The 24,657-nt window shown below is 42.4% G+C and overlaps 1 protein-coding gene across 1 annotated transcript in view; it reads left to right on the top strand.

Annotated features, from left to right (window-relative positions):
- The window catches only part of SMAD1 (SMAD family member 1), a 103,467-nt gene that overhangs the window by 56,913 nt on the left and 21,897 nt on the right, over positions 1–24,657 (top strand). Inside the window, exons 3-5 of the mRNA XM_006143472.3 lie at positions 8,012–8,269; positions 11,775–11,891; positions 19,683–19,904. Of these exons, the coding sequence (XP_006143534.1) occupies positions 8,012–8,269; positions 11,775–11,891; positions 19,683–19,904 (597 nt within the window). The remainder of the gene's footprint in view (positions 1–8,011; positions 8,270–11,774; positions 11,892–19,682; positions 19,905–24,657) is intronic.

Raw genomic sequence — 24,657 nt, 5'->3', positions numbered from 1 at the left:
TTTCTTTCCTTCCTTCTTTTCTTTCTTTCTTTCTTTCTTTCTTTCTTTCTTTCTTTCTTTCTTTCTTTCTTTCTTTCTTTCTTTCTTTCTTCTTCCTTGTGCCTTGGTGGCAACACAGAAAAGCCGAGTCCGATACCAGAATCACAAATACCTGCTGACATTTTTACTTCCTGAAATGTTCTTTGATGTTTTTTGTTGGTGAGAAAAGAGATTTCTTTCTTTTCTTTTCTTTCTTTTTTTTTTCTGAAAGAGATGCATAGTTTGAAAAGTGCAGTTACATCACTGAGAAAAATCAGAAATCTGAAGTTTGTTTCCCCCTGAGAAGTCCAGAAAAGATCAGAAGATTCTTTCTTTTACAGCCATAAAACAGTCAGAGATTGTCAAGCAGGTGGAAGGAGGATTGATGTTTTCATCAAGGGGCCTTGTTTCAGAATACTCTTGAGGGGTGGTGTGCAAAACCAGGTCAGGGTTCTATGAGGGTTAGAACACACAACCTGAGTTTTAATGACTCAAATCAAAAAGAAATTTGTATGTCCAAAGACAGGTGTTTTAACGTTGGACTCTGCTTTCAAAGGAGATTCTTGGGGACAACCAGCAGCTAGGTGGTTAAGGTGGCTAGTTCCCACATGGCTGACTGAGTGGTTCAAGTCTCAGACCCAGTGGCTTGAAAAAACCAATGAGCACATGTGAGTGCATACCCAAAATCCCGAGAGGAGAATAAAGGAGAAAGCATTGTGGTGTGGCCATTCCCCTTGGGGGTGCTTTCTCTCTGTCTCTACCTCCACAGTGAGCATACATGCCCTATAGTAAAAAACTAAAACTAAATTAGAGATTCTTGGTACTTACATTAACCAGCAGGAACAGTAGCCCTTAAAAAGCCTCAGACTTGGGTCTTTCTTTGAGGTTACCAAGTAGGCGTGACCTTCGTGTCCTCAGAAATAGTATACCTAGGAATCTAGGAAAACGGTGCTCCAGAAAAGGCAGTGCTCCTTTGTTTGTTTACTATGCAATAGAAATAGTCTGAAATGCAGAAAGAATAAGACTCAGACATCTCTCACCCTCTCGCCCTTCCTTTTTCTGACCTCAGTCAGGCCTAGAATTTGCAAATTGACTCTGCAGGCCGGTTCAAGAAATGAAAATTGCAGGCAGAAAGCTGCTTAAACATGGATGATTAGTCTAGGTGTTTCTTCCCTTTCCCCCAGTAGAAGAGGTGTCTTGATTATGCCTTTCCTGGAATACTGTGGAAATTAAAAGGACCAGTGTGAGGGGAGGGGGCTCCGGGGACATATCAGAGAGAGTAGCAACAGCACTGTCCTGGAGGATGCCACTCAGGCAGGAAGTGCCGAGGCCTGTTATTTCAGAGCATGACATTGATGTTGGCTTCCTCCATCCTGCCGTGTCCACGAGCCTCTTCTCTTCCACATGAATACTTTTTTTTTCTAGGGCTGGCAGCTGTTCCAGACCCACCTCTTTCCATTTCCAAGCTTAATTATTACTTATAGTTAAGATGACTATATAATTTATTATCCAAGCCAGGACATTTTCGAGATGGGCAAAGGCACCTATTACTAATTACAGTGGACAACAGGTACCAATTGGGACTATCCAAGCAAGCCACAACTTACAGACATCTTACAAGGTCTTCAAACTGGACTAATTAGATTTTGGTGATAATTCATTGATCATCGGGTGGTAGGTGCTTTTCATAACCAAGTTAATTAAAGTAGGTTGGCATTTTCTGCTTTAAATTGACTCATTTGTCCAGAAACACTCTGGCATTTATTCTATCCCCTATGCCTTAGACAGACTATATAAAACATAATGTAGCATTCTTGGAGACGTTCAGTTATTGAGGCAGTGGGACATCTTGGTTGAAAGTGCTCATTTCATTTCTTTTAATTCTCTTTCTTTCTTTCTTTTTTAAAAGATTTTTGCCCTAGGGCACATGCACTCCCCAGAGAGGTGAAAGACGAGGTGAAAGATGGTGAGAGGGAAAGGGAGAAATCGCCCCCTATGGGGAATGGCCACACCACAGTACCTTCTTCTGCATTCTCCTGGGATTTGGGGCACACACACACACACACACACACACACACCTGGCATGACTGTCAAGCTGCCAGGTCCAGGATTCAAACCGTGGTCGGCCATGTTGGAGTCTAGCACCTTAAACACTATACTACCTGCTGGCCCCTATACTTCTTTGAATTCTAACTCTAGAGACCTGGGGTGAGTAAGTTACCCCCTACACTTGTGTGCAAAGTGGGCTAATGTGCTCAGCACAATTGAGGTTCATAGTTAATATTTGTGGTGGCAATGGTGTTAATGTTAATTTTGCAGAATATGGTATCGTCTAAAAATCTTACTGGTGAGTGCTTCCTTGCTTCAACATAAATGATCTAAGGTTTAGAGTCTAGTTTTGTATCTTGTCTGTCTCTTCCCTTATTGTCTTCCTCTTTACTGTTAGCAAATGATATTTTATTGCTGTTTTCTGGGAAATGACTAACTTTGTTAAGATAGTATATGAACTGATTAAATTTAGGAAATGCAAACATTCAAACTGGGGTCTTACCACCACCTGCAGCCCCATGTGATGTACTGGGCACTCAGAGACATAAGTGCAGTGTATGTCTTCCTAGGGAGTCTGTTTCACACATGGTAAGTTATTCAAAATGTCACTTTTACATTTGATAATGAGAAATAGAACATTTATAAACAGATCTGTAAAACAAAGCAAAACTTCAGTGTAACTTCCCAAATCTCATGAAGCTGCTGGGACCACAGAAAAGTGTAATGTCTGTCCCTGTGGTTTACTTTTCTGGAAAACATTGAGAAGTACTGGGAAAATGTCTCAGAAGGATTCTGAGGATAAATTGAGTAGATTTGAAGTAATACATACACACACACACACACACACACTTTTTTTTGCATAGTTTCAAAGTATCTCCCCACCAATTGTTACAAAAATAGAATTATACAGTGGAGGAATTGGACAGCACTTTAACCAAGTGATGGAGATTCGCATCATCAGTAACAGGCAAAGAGGCACGGTTTGCTTCCTGATGTACACCCAGAGGAGGGCATAATAGCACTTCCATTGTAGTTGCAGCAAATCTGAGCTTAATCATGGGGAAACATCAGAGAAACCAGCTCAAGAGAGAGCCTATAAAATAACTGCCCTGTATTTTAAAATGCCAGAAGCATGAAAGCTATAAACAGGTTGAGGAACTATTCCAGACTATAGGGCATTAAAGAAATTTGATAACAAAGTATGATAAGATTTCTGCCTAGATCCGCTATTAGGCAGTCAGGACATATAGGACATTGTTGGAACAGTAGACAAAGTGGGACTATTATTTTTATATTAGAATTATATCGGTTGAATTCCACAGTTTAATAACTGCACACAAGTTAGTATTCTTTTTAGGAAATACTCTGAAATGTTATATGATACATGTTCTCTGCTCTCAGATGATGTGGAAAAAGAGAGCGAGAGATAGTGTGTGTGTTTGGAGGAAGGGGGAAGGAAGACAGGATAAACGATTAAGTAAATGTGGTAAGTGTTAAAAACTGGAGAATCTGGGTAAAGAGCATGTAAGCATTCTTTATGCTATTCTTGCAACTTTTTTGTAAGTTGAATTATTATTTAACTTATTTCAAAATAAGTTAAATAAAGAGAATGGTCACAGCAGCTTTATTATAATTGCTCCAAACTGGGATAACAAAAAACAGCGATTCTTCCTTAACTGCCGGGGATACATCACAGGACTCCCTGTGGCTGCCTGAAACCATGGCTAGCACAGAACTGTCTACATCCTGTTTCTCCTGTATTTACATACCTGCAATACAACTTAATTTGTAAATTAGACACAGTAAGAGATTAACAATAACTAGACATAGAATGAAACTATTTTACTCAAATGGACATTACATCAATGTGGCCCATCCCTCCCTCCCTCCCGCTTTCGCAGTGTTTTCAGACCGGGGTTGACTGGGAACTGAAACCATGGATAAGGAGGAGCTCCTCTTACTCATCAGCAGACAGTGAAACTGTATCACAAATAACTTGAAATACACACGTGTTGTAAGATGCTTCACACAGGGACCAGCAGTTAGCGTAATGGCTATGTCGCTGGACTCCCATGTAGTTGACCGCAGTTCAAGTCCCAGACCCGGTGGCTTAAACTCATGCCAGGCATGTGTGTGTGAGTGTCCAAGATCCCGAGAGGAGAAGGGATTGTGGCATGGCCATCCCCTGGGGGGGTGATTTCTTGTTTTCTGTCTGTCTGTCTGTCTCTGTCTCTCTCTCTCTCTCTGTCTTTCTGGTGAGCGCACGTGCCCTATAGCAAAAACTTCTCAAAAAAAAAAAAAAAGATGCTTCACACACACAAAGACAGACCTTAGTATATACGAATCTATTATATGAAGATTCGTGCATTTTCCTAAGGACATGAAACACTTCAGTACATTTTTAAGTTTACTGAAAGATGACTGTGCCTATATTGGCGCTGGCAAAATCATTCTACCTTTTTTTGGAGAGTTTTTTTTTTTTTTGTATAGGGCACGTGCGCCCAAAAAGACAGACAGAAAGCAAGAAATCACCCCCCAGGGGTGATGGCCACGCCGCAATCCCTTCTCCATTCTCCTCTTGGGATCTTGGGCATGCACGCACACGTGCCCAGTGTGAGTTTAAGCCACTGGGTCCGGGACTCGAATCATGGTCAACTACATGAGAGTCCAGCGACATAGCCATTATGCCAACTGCTGGTCTCTCATCCTACCTCTATAATCAGAATTGAGAAGAAAAGTTACTCTTCTTGTTAGATTTGTTCTGAGGGTGCTGCTTTGTTGCACTCGGTGACGTATTTCCCAGGTATTTGCGAAAGCTGGTCAGACCTGTGTTGTGCGCTGAGGACAGCACTGGGCTCTAGAGCAAATCACTGCGCATCACACAGCAGGGTCCTCGGAGGACCACTGAGTCTTGTTTAGCCTGGATGCAGAGACACGTGGACCCTTGCTGGGGTACTGCAAAGGTTAATTCTCCCTGCCACAACTGCCCCCCTCTGCAGGCACTAGGGACAAGTCCTCTGTTCTAACACTGTTGGGAGCTGGCCCTGTAGCCTAGTGGTTAAGGGAGCTGGATCATACAAGGCTGGCCATGGTTCGAATCCCAATCCCAGTGGCTTGAAAAACACTCCAGGTGTATGTGTGCCCCCAGAATCCCAACAGGATGGAGAAATGGAGGAGAAGGGATTGCAACATGACCATGCCCACAGGTGACTCTTCCCCTCTCACCTCATCTCTCTTGTCTCTCTCTGGCTAGTGCATACAACATCTGGCAATTTAGAGAGAGAGAAAGAGAGACATAAAAAATACTAAACTCTATTAGACGATAAGAACCCCTAAAGTAGTCTCTCCAGGCAGTGTTATCTGTGTGTGTAGTGAGAGGGAGGGATCATAGAGGAGACGGAGGATTGATTCAGGTCATTCTCTGGTGCTGCATTTGTAGGCAGGGGTATAAAGACCAACATTTGCTTCTTTAAAAAATTATTATTATTATTTTTAATTCAACCAGGGAGAGACAGAAAAAGAAAGAGAAGGAAAGTGAGAAAGCAAGCTGCCAGGTCCTGGACTTGAACCATGACCCACCATGTAGGAGTTTAGTGCCTTAACCACCATGCCACGTGCTGGCCCCAACATTTGCCTCTTTTAAGGGTAAGGATTGTGGTTGGAACCATAGCTAGATGACCAGAGGTGAGCTGGGAGTGGTAAGTCTCAGGCTACAACTACTGACGGAATGTTCATGATTGCACAGGGACTGACTGGTGTGGGACCGTCTCACAATATGTGCTTACTTTTGGAATTCAGATTTTTATTGGCATTGGGGGGAGCCTTTCTTAGGAATTCTTCAACAGAACAAAGTAGTGTACATGTGAGATGACTGTTGAAAAGGAGAAATTATGATGTGTATTTAAACCAGCTATTCCAATACTGCCTTTGTATTTTCTTATTTTTTTTAGATTTTTTTTGCCATAGAGTGTGTGTGCTTACCAGAAAGACAGACAGAAAGTGAGAAATCACCCCCCAGAGGGGATGACCATGCTCCAATCCCTTCTCCTCTTGGGATTTTGGGCACACAAGCACATGTGCCTTGCCTGAGGTTTAAATCACCAGGTCCAGGACTCAAACCACAATCAACTAAACGTGGGAGTTTAGTAATATAACCAGTACGCCATCTGCTGGTCCTTGTTTTTTTTTTTTTTTTTTTTTTTTTTTTTTTGGGCAGGAGAGATTTTTATTATAGGGCATTTGTGCTCACCAGAGAGACAAAGAGAGACAGCGAGAAATCACCCCCCCAGGGAGAATGGCCACACCACAGTCCCTTCTTTTCCATTCTCCTCTTGGGATTTTGGGCACACACGCACACATACCCGGCGTGAGTTTCAAGCCACCGGGTCTGGGACTCAAACTGCAGTTGGCTATGTGTAACCATTATGCCATCTGCTGGTCCCAAAATTATCATGATTTTAATGACTCGGTTTGGGCAGTTCTGTCACTGTGCTAAAAAGAAAATGAACTTGTATTCAAAATGTTTGTAAAGGATCAAACAGTAAGGAAATCAGCAAATTTGACTGCCACAGGATTTTGTAAGAATTTAAGATATAGGTTATGAGAAGTTTGAATACTTTCAAAAACCCATTTTTTACTTAAAACCTATTCTCAGCTCATAAGTGGTGACTCAAGTGTTAAAGAGTGCATTTTCCCGAACCAGCAGTTAGCGTAATGGCTATTTCACTGGACACAGATATTTCTCTCTTCCTAGTGAGGGGCAACAGAGGAAGAGGAATTCCAAAGGCCTTTACTATTAGGAGAAGCCATTGGGTGACCCTGGCAGGAAGGAAATTCAGGCTGGAACCCAGTTCGAGTACCAGGGATCTGTAACTATTAGCCAGCCCTAACCTTCTAGGATCATTCTATTTCTGGTGGCTTTGCCTCAGGAGGTTTCCGAAGACTGATGACCAGGCTCATTATTAACGCCTTAGGTTCCTCACTTAAGTTTTCAGAGTGACAGTTGTTTGCTTCTCAACAGCTACCTAGTTTTGAGCCTCTATATCTTTTTTTTTCCTTTTTTTTCAAAAAGAAGGGACCGGGACCAGCAGTTAGTGTAATGGCTATGTCGCTGAACTCCCATGTAATTGACCACGGTTCGAGTCCCGGACCCGGTGGCTTAAACTCACGCCGGGCGCATGTGCGTGCGTGCCCAAGACCCCAAGAGGAGAATGGAGGAGAAGGGATTGTGGCGTGGTCGTCCTCCCTGTGGGAATCCAGCACCTTAACCACCTCTATATCTTGAGTTTCGTTAAGCAAAGTATGGATGGTATGGCCTGTTTCTTCCTGGACCTACCATGTAGAGTAAGGATTACTGAGAAGTGGGTAAAATATATTAAGATCCCTAGGAAAACAGTGTGGGCACTAGGACCGCACACAACTTAAAATCTGTCCAACAAAACATGCCGATTTGTGTAACCAACTCTCTTGACTGGCTTTTGAATTTTACACTGCTCACTGCATTTACCCCAACCTCATTCACTATACTGCTGCTTTGTCAACTCAAAGCATTCGTGGTGATTAATTCAGATCATTCAGTAAATGTTAACTCTTCAATGTAATTCTTATCTGCAGGGCTTTACGGTGGAATTGGTGGTGGTGTATATTCTTAATGGAACTTAGGTGTGGAGTGAATGAAAAAATTAGTCGGGGGCACCTACCACTTTCCAGGCTCACAGAATGCATCAGGCAGCACTTCCTGGGGCAGAGTGCAGACCTCAGGCAGTGGCATCAGTGATTCCACAGACTGTTCCTGCGCGTTTTCCTGAGAGTAAAATGACTTCACTTGAGAGCGGTGCTTTCATGTTAGGGGCAGGGCAGGCTTCAGCTAATTTGTTATCACTTACTTTGTGTGGAGATTGTCATCATTCTCATCTTTATTTTTTTTCTCTCTCCCTTTTTCCAGTTCTTCCTCCAGTGCTGGTTCCTAGACACAGCGAATACAATCCTCAGCACAGCCTCTTAGCCCAGTTCCGAAACTTGGGACAAAACGAGCCTCACATGCCACTCAACGCCACTTTTCCGGATTCTTTCCAGCAACCCAACAGCCACCCGTTTCCTCATTCTCCCAACAGCAGTTACCCCAACTCCCCCGGAAGCAGCAGCAGCACCTATCCTCACTCGCCCACCAGCTCAGACCCAGGGAGCCCTTTCCAGATGCCAGGTAGGTCGGGATGTGCAGGACATCTGTGGTCAGAGCACCTGGTGTTACCACTGGGTTGGGGAGAAGCTGGGCCACCCGGGAGGGAGGGGACTCTTCAGTTCTAGACTCTGACACTCTGCTGTAGCACTCTTAGGGTACAGTTTGGCCAAAAGAAGACCTCAGAGCTAAGTAAGCAAATGTTTTGTTTTATTTGTCCATCACAGATGCTGAAATAAGCTATATTTTCCCCTTATTTTTGAAAGGTTTTGAAACAGCTGCATCCTCTGGGTGTGGCCTAATTGTTCCAATCTCTGCTCTTGATAAAAGAAAGAGGAAAATAATGTGTTAGACACATTCACTCTTATGAGAAACACAACCTCGATGAATATTTCATCCATGGGAAATCCCCTGTTGTAAGTGCATCCTCAGAAAAGATATTTCCTGAGGGACCGCACTCCCCTACATAATTAAATTTATTTAAATAGTGATGTAATCCCAAGAAATATATACTTAACAACAAAGGAATTGCAACAGAAGTACTGGAAACCATCTGCTTGTTTAACTTAGCAAAGACAAAAAGCAATTATTCTCTTTTAGACATAACTGATGGTGTAATGGTTATCGAAATAAATGATCAATTAGCGCATCATATTTTTCAAGTTACAGGTTAATAAAGAAGCATCTCAGAAAAAAAAATAATAATGCCAGATTTCTTTGCCAGTAGATCTCAAGAAGCATATTCTAAATAGAGATATACATGACATTTATTACAATTTTAGGAAGGGAAAGTGGGCAGGCATATTTATCGGACCACTTGAAATGTTTGTGTTAACAAGTAAAGTTGAATTTAACATTGATGCTGAAGTTTTAAAAACTGAAAATTGATCTCTGTGTTGCTTCCTTTGGTTTATGTTTATTACTTCACTTTTTTTTTTTTTTAAGCCTGTTAATTTCACATTTGCTTTGTTTTCAATCTAAAGCTTGATGTGTGGGAGGAGGGCTGGAGTTAGACTAGTTTAAAAATCAGACGAATACCATCCGGTGATTGCCTACTCATCTACTTCCTCCCAAACCTGTTGGATTTGACAGTCTGGTTAGTGCCAAGGAGATTACTTTCAGGAGTCTTGAACACTGGCAAGCCAAGGTGGGCCTAAGAATGAAAAAATGGAAGATTATTGCTTGAATTCACACTTTGTTTCCAGTTGTTTCTAGTTGTCAGGGATTAAGGCAAAGCCAAGCAGAGGAAAATGCAGACAAGAAAATGTTCCATATTGGGAACGGTAGAACCCCACCCATAATTGTCTGGTCCCTTTGGCAGTGTTGATGCCATAGGTTGCCAGTGAAATTTTGACCATCTTGTTGGCAGAAATTAATTGGATTTGGTCTCAGAGAAAGGTCTGTCTTCATTCCTGGCTTGAGGTGAAACAGAGTCAGCCTTCCAGCTGCAGGGAAGAGGCTGAATTAAAAGAAGTTGGAGAAGGGTGGAAACAGCCTCCAGATGAGGTCCCTTGTCCCAGCGCATTGAGTCATTGCTTCTTAGCAGCTGCATGAAGAAGGTGTTGGCTTCTGCTTCAGCCGGCGAGTTAGTCTTGGAAATCATGGGGAAACTCCGAAGGAGCAGTGCGGGTCGAGGATCCTTAATCCAAAAATCTGAAATCCAAAATGCTCCAATACCCACAAGTGGAAAACTCCGCACCTGACCTCTCGTGATGGGTTGTAGTTATAACACTGCAATATAAAATTAACGGTGTAACAATTACCTTCAGTCTATCTATGTATGTAAGGGGTGTATGATATATAAATGAATTTTTTGTTTAGATTTGGGTCCCAGCCCCACAATAGCTTTTCAAAATCTAAAACACTTCTCATGGGTAAGGGATACTCAACACACATTAGTTATTTGTAGCTCACTCTTGCCTTGAGTGGCCGGCAGTACTTGTCCAAGTACTCACGGCTCTCTAAGGTAAAAATTTGTCTCCAAGGCTCTGTTGGACATATTAATTAGATGGTTACATGACAACCAGTGAGGAACTCATCTTTGGATCACAAAAGGTCGTTTATGGGACACCTGTACCTTTTATTCTAAGTTACAAAAACCTAGGACGTGTGTTAGTGTCCTTTGTTTCAAAAATCCTGTTGTTTCCCTCTTATTTGTCAGCTGGGTGTGTGCTCTTCAGAAAAACACACATAAATTCTGAATAAAAGATAGTTGTAATGAACTGATTTTTTTCCTATTATTCCGTTATTGGGAATTTAAAAACTCGTGATTATTGAGGCATGGTGGTTAAAGACGCTGGACTACAGTTCAAGTCCTGGACCTGACAGCTTGCTTCCTCGCTTTCTCACTTTCTCTCTCTCTCTCTCTCTCTCTCTGGTGAGTGTATGTGCCCTATAGCAAGTTAAAGACAAATCATAATAAATAAATAATTCTTTTTTAAAAAAACCTAGTTATTATTTAAACTGGTGGGAAGAAGGTAGTCCTAAGAGATCTATTAAAGTCATGAAAATCAATCATTTAAATCTAGTTTGATCAGCTATAATAAAACTCAATTGGTAAATTCCCTAAAGCCCCTTGGTTTAAGCACCTCAAGCGTTTTCTCTTAAGAAGTGCCACGTAGCTTTCATCGGTTTTCTCCTGCCAGTGGAACCATGAAATGCAGAGAAGTGCAGTCGGTATTGCAGGTTCCACGTCCATGGATTTAACCGACCGTGGATTGAAAGTATCCAGGGGAGAAAATTTGTCGGGTCTGAACTGCACACATACATACTTTTCCTTCTTGTCTTTATTCCCAGTAGAATAGCAATTTACCTTGCATTTACCTTGTGTTAGGCATTATACATAATCTAGAGATGATTTAAAGAATATGAGGGGATGTGCATAGGTTATGTACAGATACTGTACCTTTTTTAATATTGTCAAGGGGCACATGCTTCTAGCAAGAGAAAGACAGAGGAAAAGGGAGGAGGCGCACCCCTAGTGACATAGCCACGCCATAATCTGTTCTCTTTCAGTTCTCCACCCTGTCAGGATCCAGGGCATGTGCACATGTGTGTCCTGTGTGGTTTTCAAGCCACCAGCGCCAGTACTCAAACCATGTTCAGCTATGTTGTATGTGACTCCCTTAACCACCAGTCTACAAAGCCGGCCCAAATACTGCACCATTTTATAAGGAGCTTGGACACCCATGGGTTTTGGTACCTGCAGGGGGCCGGGAACCAATCCCCATGAATACCAAGGGGCAATTGTACATTTAAATACTCGGATTGTTTTTAAATGGCATGATCCTGGATAGGCAGATAACTTCTAAAACTGACACTTTTCTTCCCAATGAATTTCCACTAAAATTGTCTAAGACCGTGGGACGGTGACAACTTGGGGAAATTACACCATCAAGTCCAGTGTCTGCAGTATCCAGTCTTTTGATAGGAAGGTTAAAAATGTCAGTTTGACTTCATCAGAATTTCAGCACAGAGGGAATATATGTGTTATACAGGGTTAAGAAATCATGTTTTTGAAACCTTTCAGCTGATACACCCCCACCCGCTTACCTGCCTCCTGAAGACCCCATGACCCAGGACGGCTCTCAGCCAATGGACACAAATATGATGGCGCCTTCACTGCCTTCAGAAATCAACAGAGGAGGTAAAATGAATTGTTTCTTATTCTCTTTTAAAAGTCTAACGTTTATGCATCTCAGTGTTAGTTTCTCACAAAATTTTTCAGAAGACTTTAAAAAGATAGCAATTCGAGAAAGCACCGTGCTAAGAGAAGCTCCATAGAATTCTCTGGATCACAAATGAGTCTTTTCTTTAAAAAAACAAATTCACTGGGGGCCAGCAGGTGGCGTGGTGGTTGAGGGTGCTGGACTCCACATGGCCAACCACGGTTCAGGTCTCGGACCTGGTGGCTTGCTTTCTCACTTTCCCTTTCTGTCTCTTGCTCCGCCCCTCTCTGGTCAAATCAAAATAAGTAAATAAAGTTAAATAATTCTTTGAAAAAAAAATGAACTCACTCACTGACTTAACCGACTTAACTTAATGAAGGCGTGAGTGTAATTGTGCAGTCATCTGTTTAGACCTTTAATACTTACTCATTTTGAACTGGTGATGAAAGAATTTTTTTAAATGGACAGAGGGGTATTGAGAAAGAATATGCTTAACAACATGCAAGTAGAGTTTTCACTGGTGACTTCCAAAATTAACTGGGCTTTCTAAAAGGTTTATTTTGTAGTTAGACTAAAATCATAAACACTATTTTTCTAGCACTTCTTTGTGTATAACTGAAACAAGCCAGTAATGTTTATTCTTTTTTTTTTAATTTTTATTTTGGCGAGGTTTTTGTTATAGGGTGTGTGCGCTCACCAGACAGAGACAGAGAGATAGAAAGTGAGAAATCACTCCCCTGGGGGGATGGCCATGCCGCAATCCCTTCTCCTCCATTCTCCTCTCGGGATCTTGGGCACGCACACACATGCGCCTGGCGTGAGTTTAAGCCACCGGGTCCAAGACTCGAACCGTGGTTGGCTACATGGGAGTTCAGCGACATAGCCATTATGCTAACTGCTGGTCCCCACGTTTATTCTTTCTTGTGTTTGTTTCTAACTTTGTTTTTGTCTAATTGCAAGGCAGTGCTTGTGCTCACCAGAGTGAGGGAGAGAGAAAGCACCCACGATGGGGTGTGGTTATGCTATCTTGTTGGAGTTTTCTCCTTCTGTCAGGACTCTGGGCACGTACACACATACATATATCTGGTTTTTAAGCCACTGGGTTGGGACTCAAACTGTGGTAGGCTCTCTCTCTCTCTCTCTCTCTCTGGTGAGTGTATGTGCCCTATAGCAAGTTAAAGACAAATCATAATAAATAAATAATTCTTTTTTAAAAAAACCTAGTTATTATTTAAACTGGTGGGAAGAAGGTAGTCCTAAGAGATCTATTAAAGTCATGAAAATCAATCATTTAAATCTAGTTTGATCAGCTATAATAAAACTCAATTGGTAAATTCCCTAAAGCCCCTTGGTTTAAGCACCTCAAGCGTTTTCTCTTAAGAAGTGCCACGTAGCTTTCATCGGTTTTCTCCTGCCAGTGGAACCATGAAATGCAGAGAAGTGCAGTCGGTATTGCAGGTTCCACGTCCATGGATTTAACCGACCGTGGATTGAAAGTATCCAGGGGAGAAAATTTGTCGGGTCTGAACTGCACACATACATACTTTTCCTTCTTGTCTTTATTCCCAGTAGAATAGCAATTTACCTTGCATTTACCTTGTGTTAGGCATTATACATAATCTAGAGATGATTTAAAGAATATGAGGGGATGTGCATAGGTTATGTACAGATACTGTACCTTTTTTAATATTGTCAAGGGGCACATGCTTCTAGCAAGAGAAAGACAGAGGAAAAGGGAGGAGGCGCACCCCTAGTGACATAGCCACGCCATAATCTGTTCTCTTTCAGTTCTCCACCCTGTCAGGATCCAGGGCATGTGCACATGTGTGTCCTGTGTGGTTTTCAAGCCACCAGCGCCAGTACTCAAACCATGTTCAGCTATGTTGTATGTGACTCCCTTAACCACCAGTCTACAAAGCCGGCCCAAATACTGCACCATTTTATAAGGAGCTTGGACACCCATGGGTTTTGGTACCTGCAGGGGGCCGGGAACCAATCCCCATGAATACCAAGGGGCAATTGTACATTTAAATACTCGGATTGTTTTTAAATGGCATGATCCTGGATAGGCAGATAACTTCTAAAACTGACACTTTTCTTCCCAATGAATTTCCACTAAAATTGTCTAAGACCGTGGGACGGTGACAACTTGGGGAAATTACACCATCAAGTCCAGTGTCTGCAGTATCCAGTCTTTTGATAGGAAGGTTAAAAATGTCAGTTTGACTTCATCAGAATTTCAGCACAGAGGGAATATATGTGTTATACAGGGTTAAGAAATCATGTTTTTGAAACCTTTCAGCTGATACACCCCCACCCGCTTACCTGCCTCCTGAAGACCCCATGACCCAGGACGGCTCTCAGCCAATGGACACAAATATGATGGCGCCTTCACTGCCTTCAGAAATCAACAGAGGAGGTAAAATGAATTGTTTCTTATTCTCTTTTAAAAGTCTAACGTTTATGCATCTCAGTGTTAGTTTCTCACAAAATTTTTCAGAAGACTTTAAAAAGATAGCAATTCGAGAAAGCACCGTGCTAAGAGAAGCTCCATAGAATTCTCTGGATCACAAATGAGTCTTTTCTTTAAAAAAACAAATTCACTGGGGGCCAGCAGGTGGCGTGGTGGTTGAGGGTGCTGGACTCCACATGGCCAACCACGGTTCAGGTCTCGGACCTGGTGGCTTGCTTTCTCACTTTCCCTTTCTGTCTCTTGCTCCGCCCCTCTCTGGTCAAATCAAAATAAGTAAATAAAGTTAAATAATTCTTTGAAAAAAAAATGAACTCACTCACTGACTTAACCGACTTAACTTAATGAAGGCGTGAGTGTAATTGTGCAGTCATCTGTTTAGACCTTTAATACTTACTCATTTTGAACTGGTGATGAAAGAATTTTTTTAAATGGACAGAGGGGTATTGAGACAGAATATGCTTAACAACATGCAAGTAGAGTTTTCACTGGTGACTTCCAAAATTAACTGGGCTTTCTAAAAGGTTTATTTTGTAGTTAGACTAAAATCATAAACACTATTTTTCTAGCACTTCTTTGTGTATAACTGAAACAAGCCAGTAATGTTTATTCTTTTTTTTTTAATTTTTATTTTGGCGAGGTTTTTGTTATAGGGTGTGTGCGCTCACCAGACAGAGACAGAGAGATAGAAAGTGAGAAATCACTCCCCTGGGGGGATGGCCATGCCGCAATCCCTTCTCCTCCATTCTCCTCTCGGGATCTTGGGCACGCACACACATGCGCCTGGCGTGAGTTTAAGCCACCGGGTCCAAGACTCGAACCGTGGTTGGCTACATGGGAGTTCAGCGACATAGCCATTATGCTAACTGCTGGTCCCCACGTTTATTCTTTCTTGTGTTTGTTTCTAACTTTGTTTTTGTCTAATTGCAAGGCAGTGCTTGTGCTCACCAGAGTGAGGGAGAGAGAAAGCACCCACGATGGGGTGTGGTTATGCTATCTTGTTGGAGTTTTCTCCTTCTGTCAGGACTCTGGGCACGTACACACATACATATATCTGGTTTTTAAGCCACTGGGTTGGGACTCAAACTGTGGTAGGCCATGTGGCATCTGGCTCCCTTAACCAATAGGCCACAGGCCACCCTTTCTGTTTATGTTTCTGACTTTGTTACCAGAAATCTCTGAGGCACAAGATTTCCTTCTTCTCACACTAAAGAGCTTATACACAGAACAGAGTATTTCTTTCCCTCCCTAGCAGAGTGGGTCTTTATTTCCAGCTCTGTTACCCTCAGCAGTGACTGAGCAGAGGGTATCTTCATTCTTCCAGGGGCAGGTGCAGAGGTGTAAGCGAGGCGAGAACTCAGGTCATCGTACTTTGGTAGACTTCCTGAGCATCTGTAAGAAAGGGCTAGGCTGGGAACCAGCAGTTGACATAATGGCCATGTCGCTGGACTCCCACGTAGTCGACCGCGGTTCGTGTCCCGTACCCGGTGGCTTAAAACTCACGCCGGGCGCATGTGCATGCATGCCCAAGATCCTGAGAGGAGAAGAGAGGAGAACAGATTGTGGCGTGGCCATCCCCCTGGGGGCTGATTTCTCACTTTCTGTCTCTCTGTCTCTCTCTGTGTTTCTAGCAAGCACACACACCCTATAGCAAAAAAAATCCTCCCCCCCCCATCCCCCCCAAAAAATAACTAAATAAACTCTAGGGCCAGCAGGTGGCATAGAGCTTAAAGGGCTGGATCCCAAGTGACTGGCTGTGCAGTTTGAGTCCCAGACCCCTCATGGTAGGTGCATGTGTGTCCATAATCCCAAGAAGAGACTGGAGGAAAAGGGACTGCAGTGTGGCCATCCTCCTTGGAAGGTGATTTCTCACTTTCTCTGTCTGCCTGTCTCTGGTGAGGACATGAACCTTTTGGCAAAAATAAAAACAAAATGTATTATTACAAAATTGATGTTAAAGAACCTATCTTAGATGTGTAGTATAATGCATCAGAATGTACACTTTTTTTCCTTTCTTTTTTTGGACAGATTTTTGCTATAGGGTGCATGTGCTTGCCAGAGAGACAGAAAGTGAGAAAACACACCCCTTCCCCCAGGGGATATGGCCACACTGAATCCCTTCTCCTCCATTCTCCTTTTGGGATCTTGGGCACACACACACACACATGCCCAGCATGAGTTTTAAGCTGCCAGGTCCAGGACTCAAACTGTGGTTGATTACATTTTTTTAAAAATGATTTTTGCTATAGGATGTGTGTATTTGCCAGAGAGAAAGAGACAGACAGAGACACAGAAAGCAAGAAATCAACCCCTCCCTCTGCCCCTGGGAGCATGGCCTTGCCCCAATCTCTTCTCCTCCATTCTCCTCTTGGGATCTTAGGCCCGCATGCACATACACCCCGCATGAGTTTCAGGCCACATGGTCCAGGGCTCGAACCCTGTGGTCAACTAAGTGGGAGTTCAGTGACATAACCATTACACCATCTGCTGATCCCCAGAATGTACACTTTTTAAAGGAGTTTATTTACTTCTTCTATGAGAGAGAGACAGCTATTGAGAGAAACAACAACTCTAGCAGGGTCTTGTGCCATGATCTACTCTCAGCCTCAGCCAGCCCTGGATCAAGGGCACACACATGTCTGGCATATACAGAGGGTCTCCAGGCAAGAACCTGGGACTGGCCACGTAGCTCATCCTCACGGAGTATCACTTACACTGCTGTGCCACCATCTGGTCCCTGGAATACTTGACTTTTCGGTCAGTGATGTGCGTGTCTTTTGTGGTGGTTGCTGGCTGTGTATTTTATGGTTCCTGATCATCTCCAGAACATCCTCTCAAACATTATGGGGGCCAGCAGGTGGCATGGTAATTAAGGCACTGGACTCCCACATAGCTAGCTGTGGTTTGAACCCTGGACCTGATGGCTCACTTTCTCACTTTCTCTCTCTCTCTCTCTCATCAAATGAAGGAGATGATGATGAATAAAATAGAATAGAAGCATAATTATGAGCCAGCAAATAGACTGGTTAGGGAAAATAACACGTACCACATGCATCTTGGGAATTTGTATTTGGGGAACAGGACTGTTGCAGAGAGTGGGTGCAGCACAGGGAAACTGTTAGTGCACATGGACCCTGTGACTATTGTGGTTACGGCTAACGTGTCTGATTTCCGGAAATGACCTTTAAATAGCTTTAAGATTTTCTTCCTTTAGATGGACTTTAAAGTTTCACCAAGTAAAATAAATATAGTCAGTTAATATTTTCATGAGGAAGGACTGTGGGGCTTATTATTTTTCTAACCTTTGGTGGTTTTCCTAGAGCAGGGGTCAGCAAACTGTCACCCATAGGCTGATTCCGCCTGCCGCCTTTTTGCAAATAAAGCTTTATTGGAACCCTGTTGTGTTCATTCATTATATATTATCTCTGACTTCTTTTGTGCAGCAAGGGCAGAGGCAGACAGTTGCAGGAGAGCCTGTATGACCTACACAATCTCCATGGCCTTTCACAGGAAAACGTGTCAACCCTTACCTAGATGAATAGTTACTTTGAATAATCTTGAGAGCTGCTAAAAGCCTTCTATTAATGATGTTGCAGGCTTCTTTAAGATTTGGCACTTGTGGGCCAGGAGGTGGCATGGAGGTTAAGGCAGCTGGATCCCACATGGCTGACTCTGTGGTTTGAGTCCCCATCCCGGTGGCTTGAGAATCACACTGGGCACCTCTGTGTGCATGCCCAAAATCCCAAAGAAAATGGAGAAGGGATTGTGTCATGGCTATCTTCTCCCTCCTATGGGGGGTGATTTCTCACCTTCTCTCTGTCTCTCTCCAGTGAGCATAGGCACCCTATAGCGAAACTTAAAAAAAAAAAATTTTGGTGCTTGTAAATTACTAAAATACTGCTCTTTCAGTTCTAGTAAATTGACATAGGAGCAAGGCTCAACAAAGAAAATAGTATGTGTTTTCAGCTCACCTACTTTAGTTGTGTTTTCAGTGATAACTTTCCTTGTTTTCTTTGCCAAATTCTAAAGAGGAGCGCCTTTTTATATTTGTGACCATCGGTACTGAGAACACAGGACCGGACCAGACAGCATGCAGCTGTGAACTGGCACTGCGCAGTGCAAGACACGCGTGGCCACGGGCTGGGGTTCACGTCCTGGGTGGCACGTGCACACACCTGCAGCCTGGGCTGGCTGAGGCTGGGGGTGGATTGCCATGTGAAGACCCTATTGGTGTGACTCTCTGTCTCTTTGTCATGGGAGAAATAAACAAGCCCAGAGGTCTCCTCTCCTAGCAGTCATAGTTTGTGCTTCTGATGCAGGTTTTCTTTCCTGTTTTAATGATTGGACACCCCAGGCACCGTCAACCTCCGATCATCACATATTGGTATGCTGGAAATATTAATAGATGGCCTGTATCTCCGGGCTCCCTAGGCAGTGGTGGGAGAGGTGCTCCAGCAGAAGGAACTTCTCTTCAAAACCTGCTCGTGGCAAAGATACAGAAGCAGGTTGTTTGGAGAGTTGTTGGTCTTAGGAGATTTGACTTAACGAGCCGCATCCTGTCAGTGAAGTTGGGTAATTTCCATTGTTGGCCCATTCTGGGAATGGGGAGACAAAACACACCTGCTCTGCATGACTTAAAGCAAATATAAGGAAGTTAGCATGAAATCTGGATGAGAGAGATATGATTCATCCTGGAAGAACGGCCAGCTGGCGAGACTTCTTCCTGAGTTTGAGAACTGAGGCAAAACTGTCGCTGCAATGGTTATTGGCCACGGAGGATAAAGTAAAGTAACTTCTTATCAATAGCTGGGAACTGATTTTCATGGCGTTGAGAAAGCACAAGCAAACTGAGGCTTTGCTGAAAGTCACTGCGTTTTATGCCAGCAGGGTCTGGCATTATTTCCTCTCCTCTAATTGTTCTCTCCCCACTTGTTTTTTCACTTGTCACTTGTTGGCGTTTCTTTAGATGGTGGGCCAGGGTCTGTGGTCAGGGCAATTTCCATTTGTGCATATCACAGAGCAATTAGCAGGTTGTTAGTATTCACTAAATGCTGCTGCTGTGCTTGCTTACCTGGTGTTTTGGTTATCTGATCATAACTGGCAAAAATTGTTCTCTAATTAAAGGAGAACATCTCACTTAGAAGTTCCTGCTTTAGACATCATCGGAACACGAGGACGTCACAGCAGTTGCTTTTCCGTATCTTCATTTCATGACCCTGAGCCAATTCTCCAGCACAGTTTCAGTTTTTGAGAGCCTGAGGCACGAACCTTAGTTGACATAACCTTTTCTTTCTTACAGATGTTCAGGCGGTTGCTTATGAGGAGCCAAAACACTGGTGCTCTATTGTCTACTATGAGCTCAACAATCGCGTGGGCGAAGCGTTCCATGCCTCCTCCACGAGCGTGTTGGTGGACGGTTTCACCGATCCTTCCAACAACAAGAACCGCTTTTGCCTTGGGCTGCTGTCCAACGTTAACCGGAATTCCACTATTGAAAACACCAGGCGGCACATTGGAAAAGGTGAGTTTTCAAAGTAACCCCTTTGAAAGGTTTATCTGCTGTGTCCCTGTTCCCCCAGAGCTGCCTCAGTCCTTCCTGGGGCAAACTGCGATACAGTAGTGTAGCATACTATCGTTTCATTCGCTGCAGTTCTAAGGTATGTTTCTAATTTGTATCATCTGTAGTTCTTCCAATCGCTGAATTTTGTGGTCTGGCAACTCTTACATTGATGTTAACCGGCCCAAGTCATGAGTTGCTATTTTGTGGCACAATTCTGTTTTATTCTTTGCTACAAAATAAAATGGTTATTTAAAAAAAGACTTACATGGGGCCAGCAGTTGGTGTAAAGGCTATGTCGCTGGACTCCCATGTAGTCGACCGTGGTTCGAGTCCTGGAACTGGTGGCACACACGGGTGTGTGTGCATGTGTGCCCAAGATCCCAAGAGGAGAATGGAGAAGGGATTGCGGCATCGCCATCCCCCCAGGGGGTGATTTCTAACTTTCTGTCTCTCTGTCTTTCTGGTGAGCAGGTGCACTCTATAGCAAAAAAAAAAAAAAAAAAAACTTGACAAAAAAAAAAAAAAAAGACTTGCAGGGACCCAGTAGGTGATGCAGTGGTTGTGGTGCTGGACTCCCACATGGCCAACCACAGTTCGAGTCCCAGACTTGGTGGCTTGCTTTTTCACTTTCCCTTTCTCTCTCTCTCTCTGTCTCCGGTCAAATTAAAAAGAATAATAACAATAATAAATAAAATTAAAGAAATAATTCTATTTTAAAAGCTATTTAGGATAAAGTATAGTACTTAATCCTGGGGGAAAACCTAACTCTTAAACTAAGAATTCATAGATATTTCCTTAATTTGTTAAAAGAAAAAAAAAAGGAATTATACATTGAATGATAAAATGCTAGGACTTAGGTTTATGACCTGTGTAGATATCTTTTAATAGCCTGTAAACTTCTGAAATGACATAAAACATAATTTCGCATCCCTTTGGTATAGGGAGGCATCTTTTCTTTAAATTCTAAAGATGACTATTACTCTGAAGTAATGGACAGTCATTGTCCTATGGGACATTTCTCTTAAAACATTAAGATGGGCTGGCAGCGAAATGCAGTGAGTAGTGAAGCGTTGTGTGGTGGAAGCTGGATCCCCCGTGGCTGCAGTTCGAGTCCCAGTAGCTTGGAAAAACCCATAAAACTCACAACACTGGTGTCAGTGCCCAGGATCCTGACGAGAAGGATTCTGGGAATGCTGAATGTTACCAATGCCCTGAGCAGTGTACATCAGTGTAGAATTACAGATTATAGAAATAAGCCAAGGTTATCATTATTTGCAGATGATATGATTGATTGATAATATTCTTGGAATAGATTCTTGAAGCGAAATTAGTAGGTCAAAAGCTCTTGATATAGGGTGCCAAATTACTTTCCAGAAAGCTTTGATTAATTTATACTCATACCAGAAGTATAGGAGTGCTGGTATTATGGACGGGCACTGTGTGTATTCGAGTGAAATGACTGTTTATCTAGAAACCAACAAAGATCTGTTTGTTTTTAATGATGTAAATCAGCTTCCTTAGAAAATATAAGGAGGTGAACGCTCATTCCCACTATAAAAGAAATCTAAATTTCTTGGACATACTCTAAACCTGCAATATGTGAGAATTACATATTTTAAAATTTTTACCAAGAAGGGTAATCCGAATAAAGAAGTAGGCAGTCTGTTTCTTAAGGGAATGCCTTAATTGTGTGAGAGCATTTTAAGAATATTAATTATACTGGGACCAGTAGTTAGCGTAATGGCTATGTTGCTGGACTCCCACATAGTCGACCGTGGTTCGAGTCCCGGACCTGGTGGCTTAAACTCACGCCGGGCGCGTGTGCGTGCATGCTCAAGATCCTAAGAGGAGAATGGAGAAGGGATTGTGGCGTGGCCAACCCCCTGGGGGGGGGATTCCTTGCTTTCTGTCTCTCTGTCTGTCTGTCTGTCTGTCTGGCGAGCACACGTACCCTATAGCAAAAACCTCTCCAAAAACAGAAAAAAAAAAAAAGAATATTAATTATGCTAATGTGTCAGAATCACAATGTGATGTGTTTTCAAAAGCTGGATAGTGTATTCTAAATGTTACTTATAAGGATAAGCAAGTGAGAATAGCTACATTTTTTCATGGCTACTTTTTTCATGAAGAATAGCTACTTTTTTTCATAAAGAAAAAAATTCTTGACATTAGGTTAAGAAAACACTGTAAAACTACAATTAAGACAGTAAAATAAATTAAGCTCAGACTCTGTGTAAGGAAGGTAATATAAGTAAAGCATAGCAAATCAGTGGAGTCTTGTAATGATCCTGCTGTAACAAAGTTAGCTTTCAAGTGGGACTGTGTGGGAGAAACCCTGACTTCGTAACATGTGCAAATAGGTTGTCAGGTTGAATATTTTTTAAAAGGCATATCCGGACCAGCAGTTGGCATAATGGCTATGTCGTTGGATTCCCATGTAGTCGACCATGGTTCAAGTCCCGGATGTGGTGGCTTAAATTCATGCCGGGCACATGTGTGTGCGTGCCCAAGATCCTGAGAGGAGAATGGAGGAGAGGGGATTGAGGCATGGCCATCCCCCCAGGGGGTGATTTTTCACTTTCTGTCTCTCTGTCTCTCTTTCTGGCGAGCACGCATGCCCTATAGCAAAAACCTCTCCTAAAAAATAAAAAAGGCATATGATTAAAAAGCTAGAGGAAAATACATTTGATCAGAAAGGTAACAATTTTCTAACAATGAGGAGCAACAGAAAAGATCTTAAAGAGAGTCGACTAAAAGACTTCAAATTTCTGTAAGTTAAAAAATAAAGTACTAACAGAGAAACAAATAAGAAATCAATTATTTTACATCCTTTCTAAACACACAGCTCATAAAAAATAAAAATACTAGAACTTCAACCGGAAAAATAGGTTAAAAAAAAATATGAACAGAGAATTCACAAGAAAAACACAGATGGCCAATAAACTGAATTTTCATTCCAGCCTCACATGCAAATTGAAACAGCTATCTTGTTTTTCAGCTGTAAATTAGGGAAATTTTGTTTCTGTTGTAAGCTCTGATTTAGTACTGGCATGGGTGAAATGAACAAGGCATTCATACTCTGCTGGTGAGGGTAGAAATTGATCCGTGCCTTCTGGAAAGTCATTTGGCAAAGTGAATCAAGAGCCTTCGATTCAGCGATTTAACTTCCAGGAATCTCTCCTATGGATATTATCAAAAATTGTCCAGAGACATACATCATGGTATTACTATAACAGCGCAAAATTAGTATCAGCCCGATAGTTCACTAATGGGAGAGCTCTTAAGTCAATTGTTATGGGTATACAATCACGCAGATATTTGCTTGCAAAGAGACTGTTAACAATAACCCCAAACTGAACAGAATGTGCCAGACTATTAACAGTATGGCCTTGAGTTCACTGAAGGAAAGAGGGCCTTTTCTGCTTTCTACTCGATTTCTAACATTTTCTAAAATGAAAATCTTCCATACCTATAATCAGGAAAAAAATAGGAACACATGTTTATATTCTTTCTCTTTTGATTGTCTTCTCTACATCAATCTGGAAAATGGGCTTCTGCCCAGCAGCTTTTTAACGGTTACAGAAGCCTTAACCCTGGTGTGTCCATACAGACAACATGTAATACTTTGTAGGAGGTAATAGTTTCAACAGTGACTAAGCTATGCCAGGGTTACCTGCAGGGTGGATTGTTTAAAGCCACATGTAATGTGACTTTGTTGCTGGGTGGCCTGTATAGAGTAATCTCCTTAATGGCACGAGGCCTTGGCAGGGTGGTTTTCTTTCCCCCCCTTTCCTCTTTTTAAAGTGTGGGGAGATCAGTTTCCTACACTCTGGTACTCCAGGTCTCACAGGAAGAAGTTTGGCGCAGGTGGTAGTTTGGTGAGATTCAGTTCCACACAATGTGTTATTTTTCTAGTTTATTTTCTGAACTGGACCTTTTTATCTTATCTCAGCAATACTTCTCCCACCTGTGCTATTTTCTGATTCTACTTTTTTTGATCCTCCCTTCTCTCTACCCTAGATTTTTCCAAACAGTTTAACTGTAGAGTAAACGTAAGAGCACTTACATGATGAATACAGGTAGGATCCCTTCATAAAGTCCAGGTTTTATTATGTTGTATTTTTTTTAAAGAATTACATTATCTAACTTCTATTTATTTTGTTTGTTTGTTTTTAATTTGACCAGAGAGGGACAGAGTGGGAGAGAGAAAGTAAGAAAGCAAGCTGCCAAGTCTGGGACTTGAACCGCCATCAGCCATATGGGAGTTCAGCACCCTTAACCACCACGCCACCTGCCAGCCCCTATTATGCTGTATTTTTAAAGTGAGGATATACTTTCACTCCATAGCTGAACAAACAGAGCATTAAACACTCATCAAAATGCAATTGCAGCTCAGCCTCTGTAGAGTAGTTGGTAATGTGCCACACTACAGAGCTGGAAGCCACATGCTCATCACAGTTCGAGTCCACAGTCCAGTTGGTGTGAGAACACCCTGGGCACCAGCGTGCATGCCCAGGATCCTGGCTGGTGGAAGGACTGGAGGAAGGAGATTATGATGTGACCAAACCCTGTGGAGGGTGCTTCTCTCTTTCTCTCTCTTTCTTTCATATGCAATGCCTGCTCACCATTAATTTAATAATAAAAATAATAGTAAAAAGTAAAATTCTTACACTTACTTTTTTTTTTTTTTTTTTTAGTTAAAGTTTATTTCTTC

Source organism: Tupaia chinensis, unplaced genomic scaffold (assembly GCF_000334495.1).
Source record: "Tupaia chinensis unplaced genomic scaffold, TupChi_1.0 Scaffold000098_3, whole genome shotgun sequence".
NCBI lineage: Eukaryota > Metazoa > Chordata > Mammalia > Scandentia > Tupaiidae > Tupaia > Tupaia belangeri.
The sequence above is the reverse complement of the archived record's forward strand: the minus strand, read 5'-3'. Positions and strand labels throughout refer to the sequence as shown.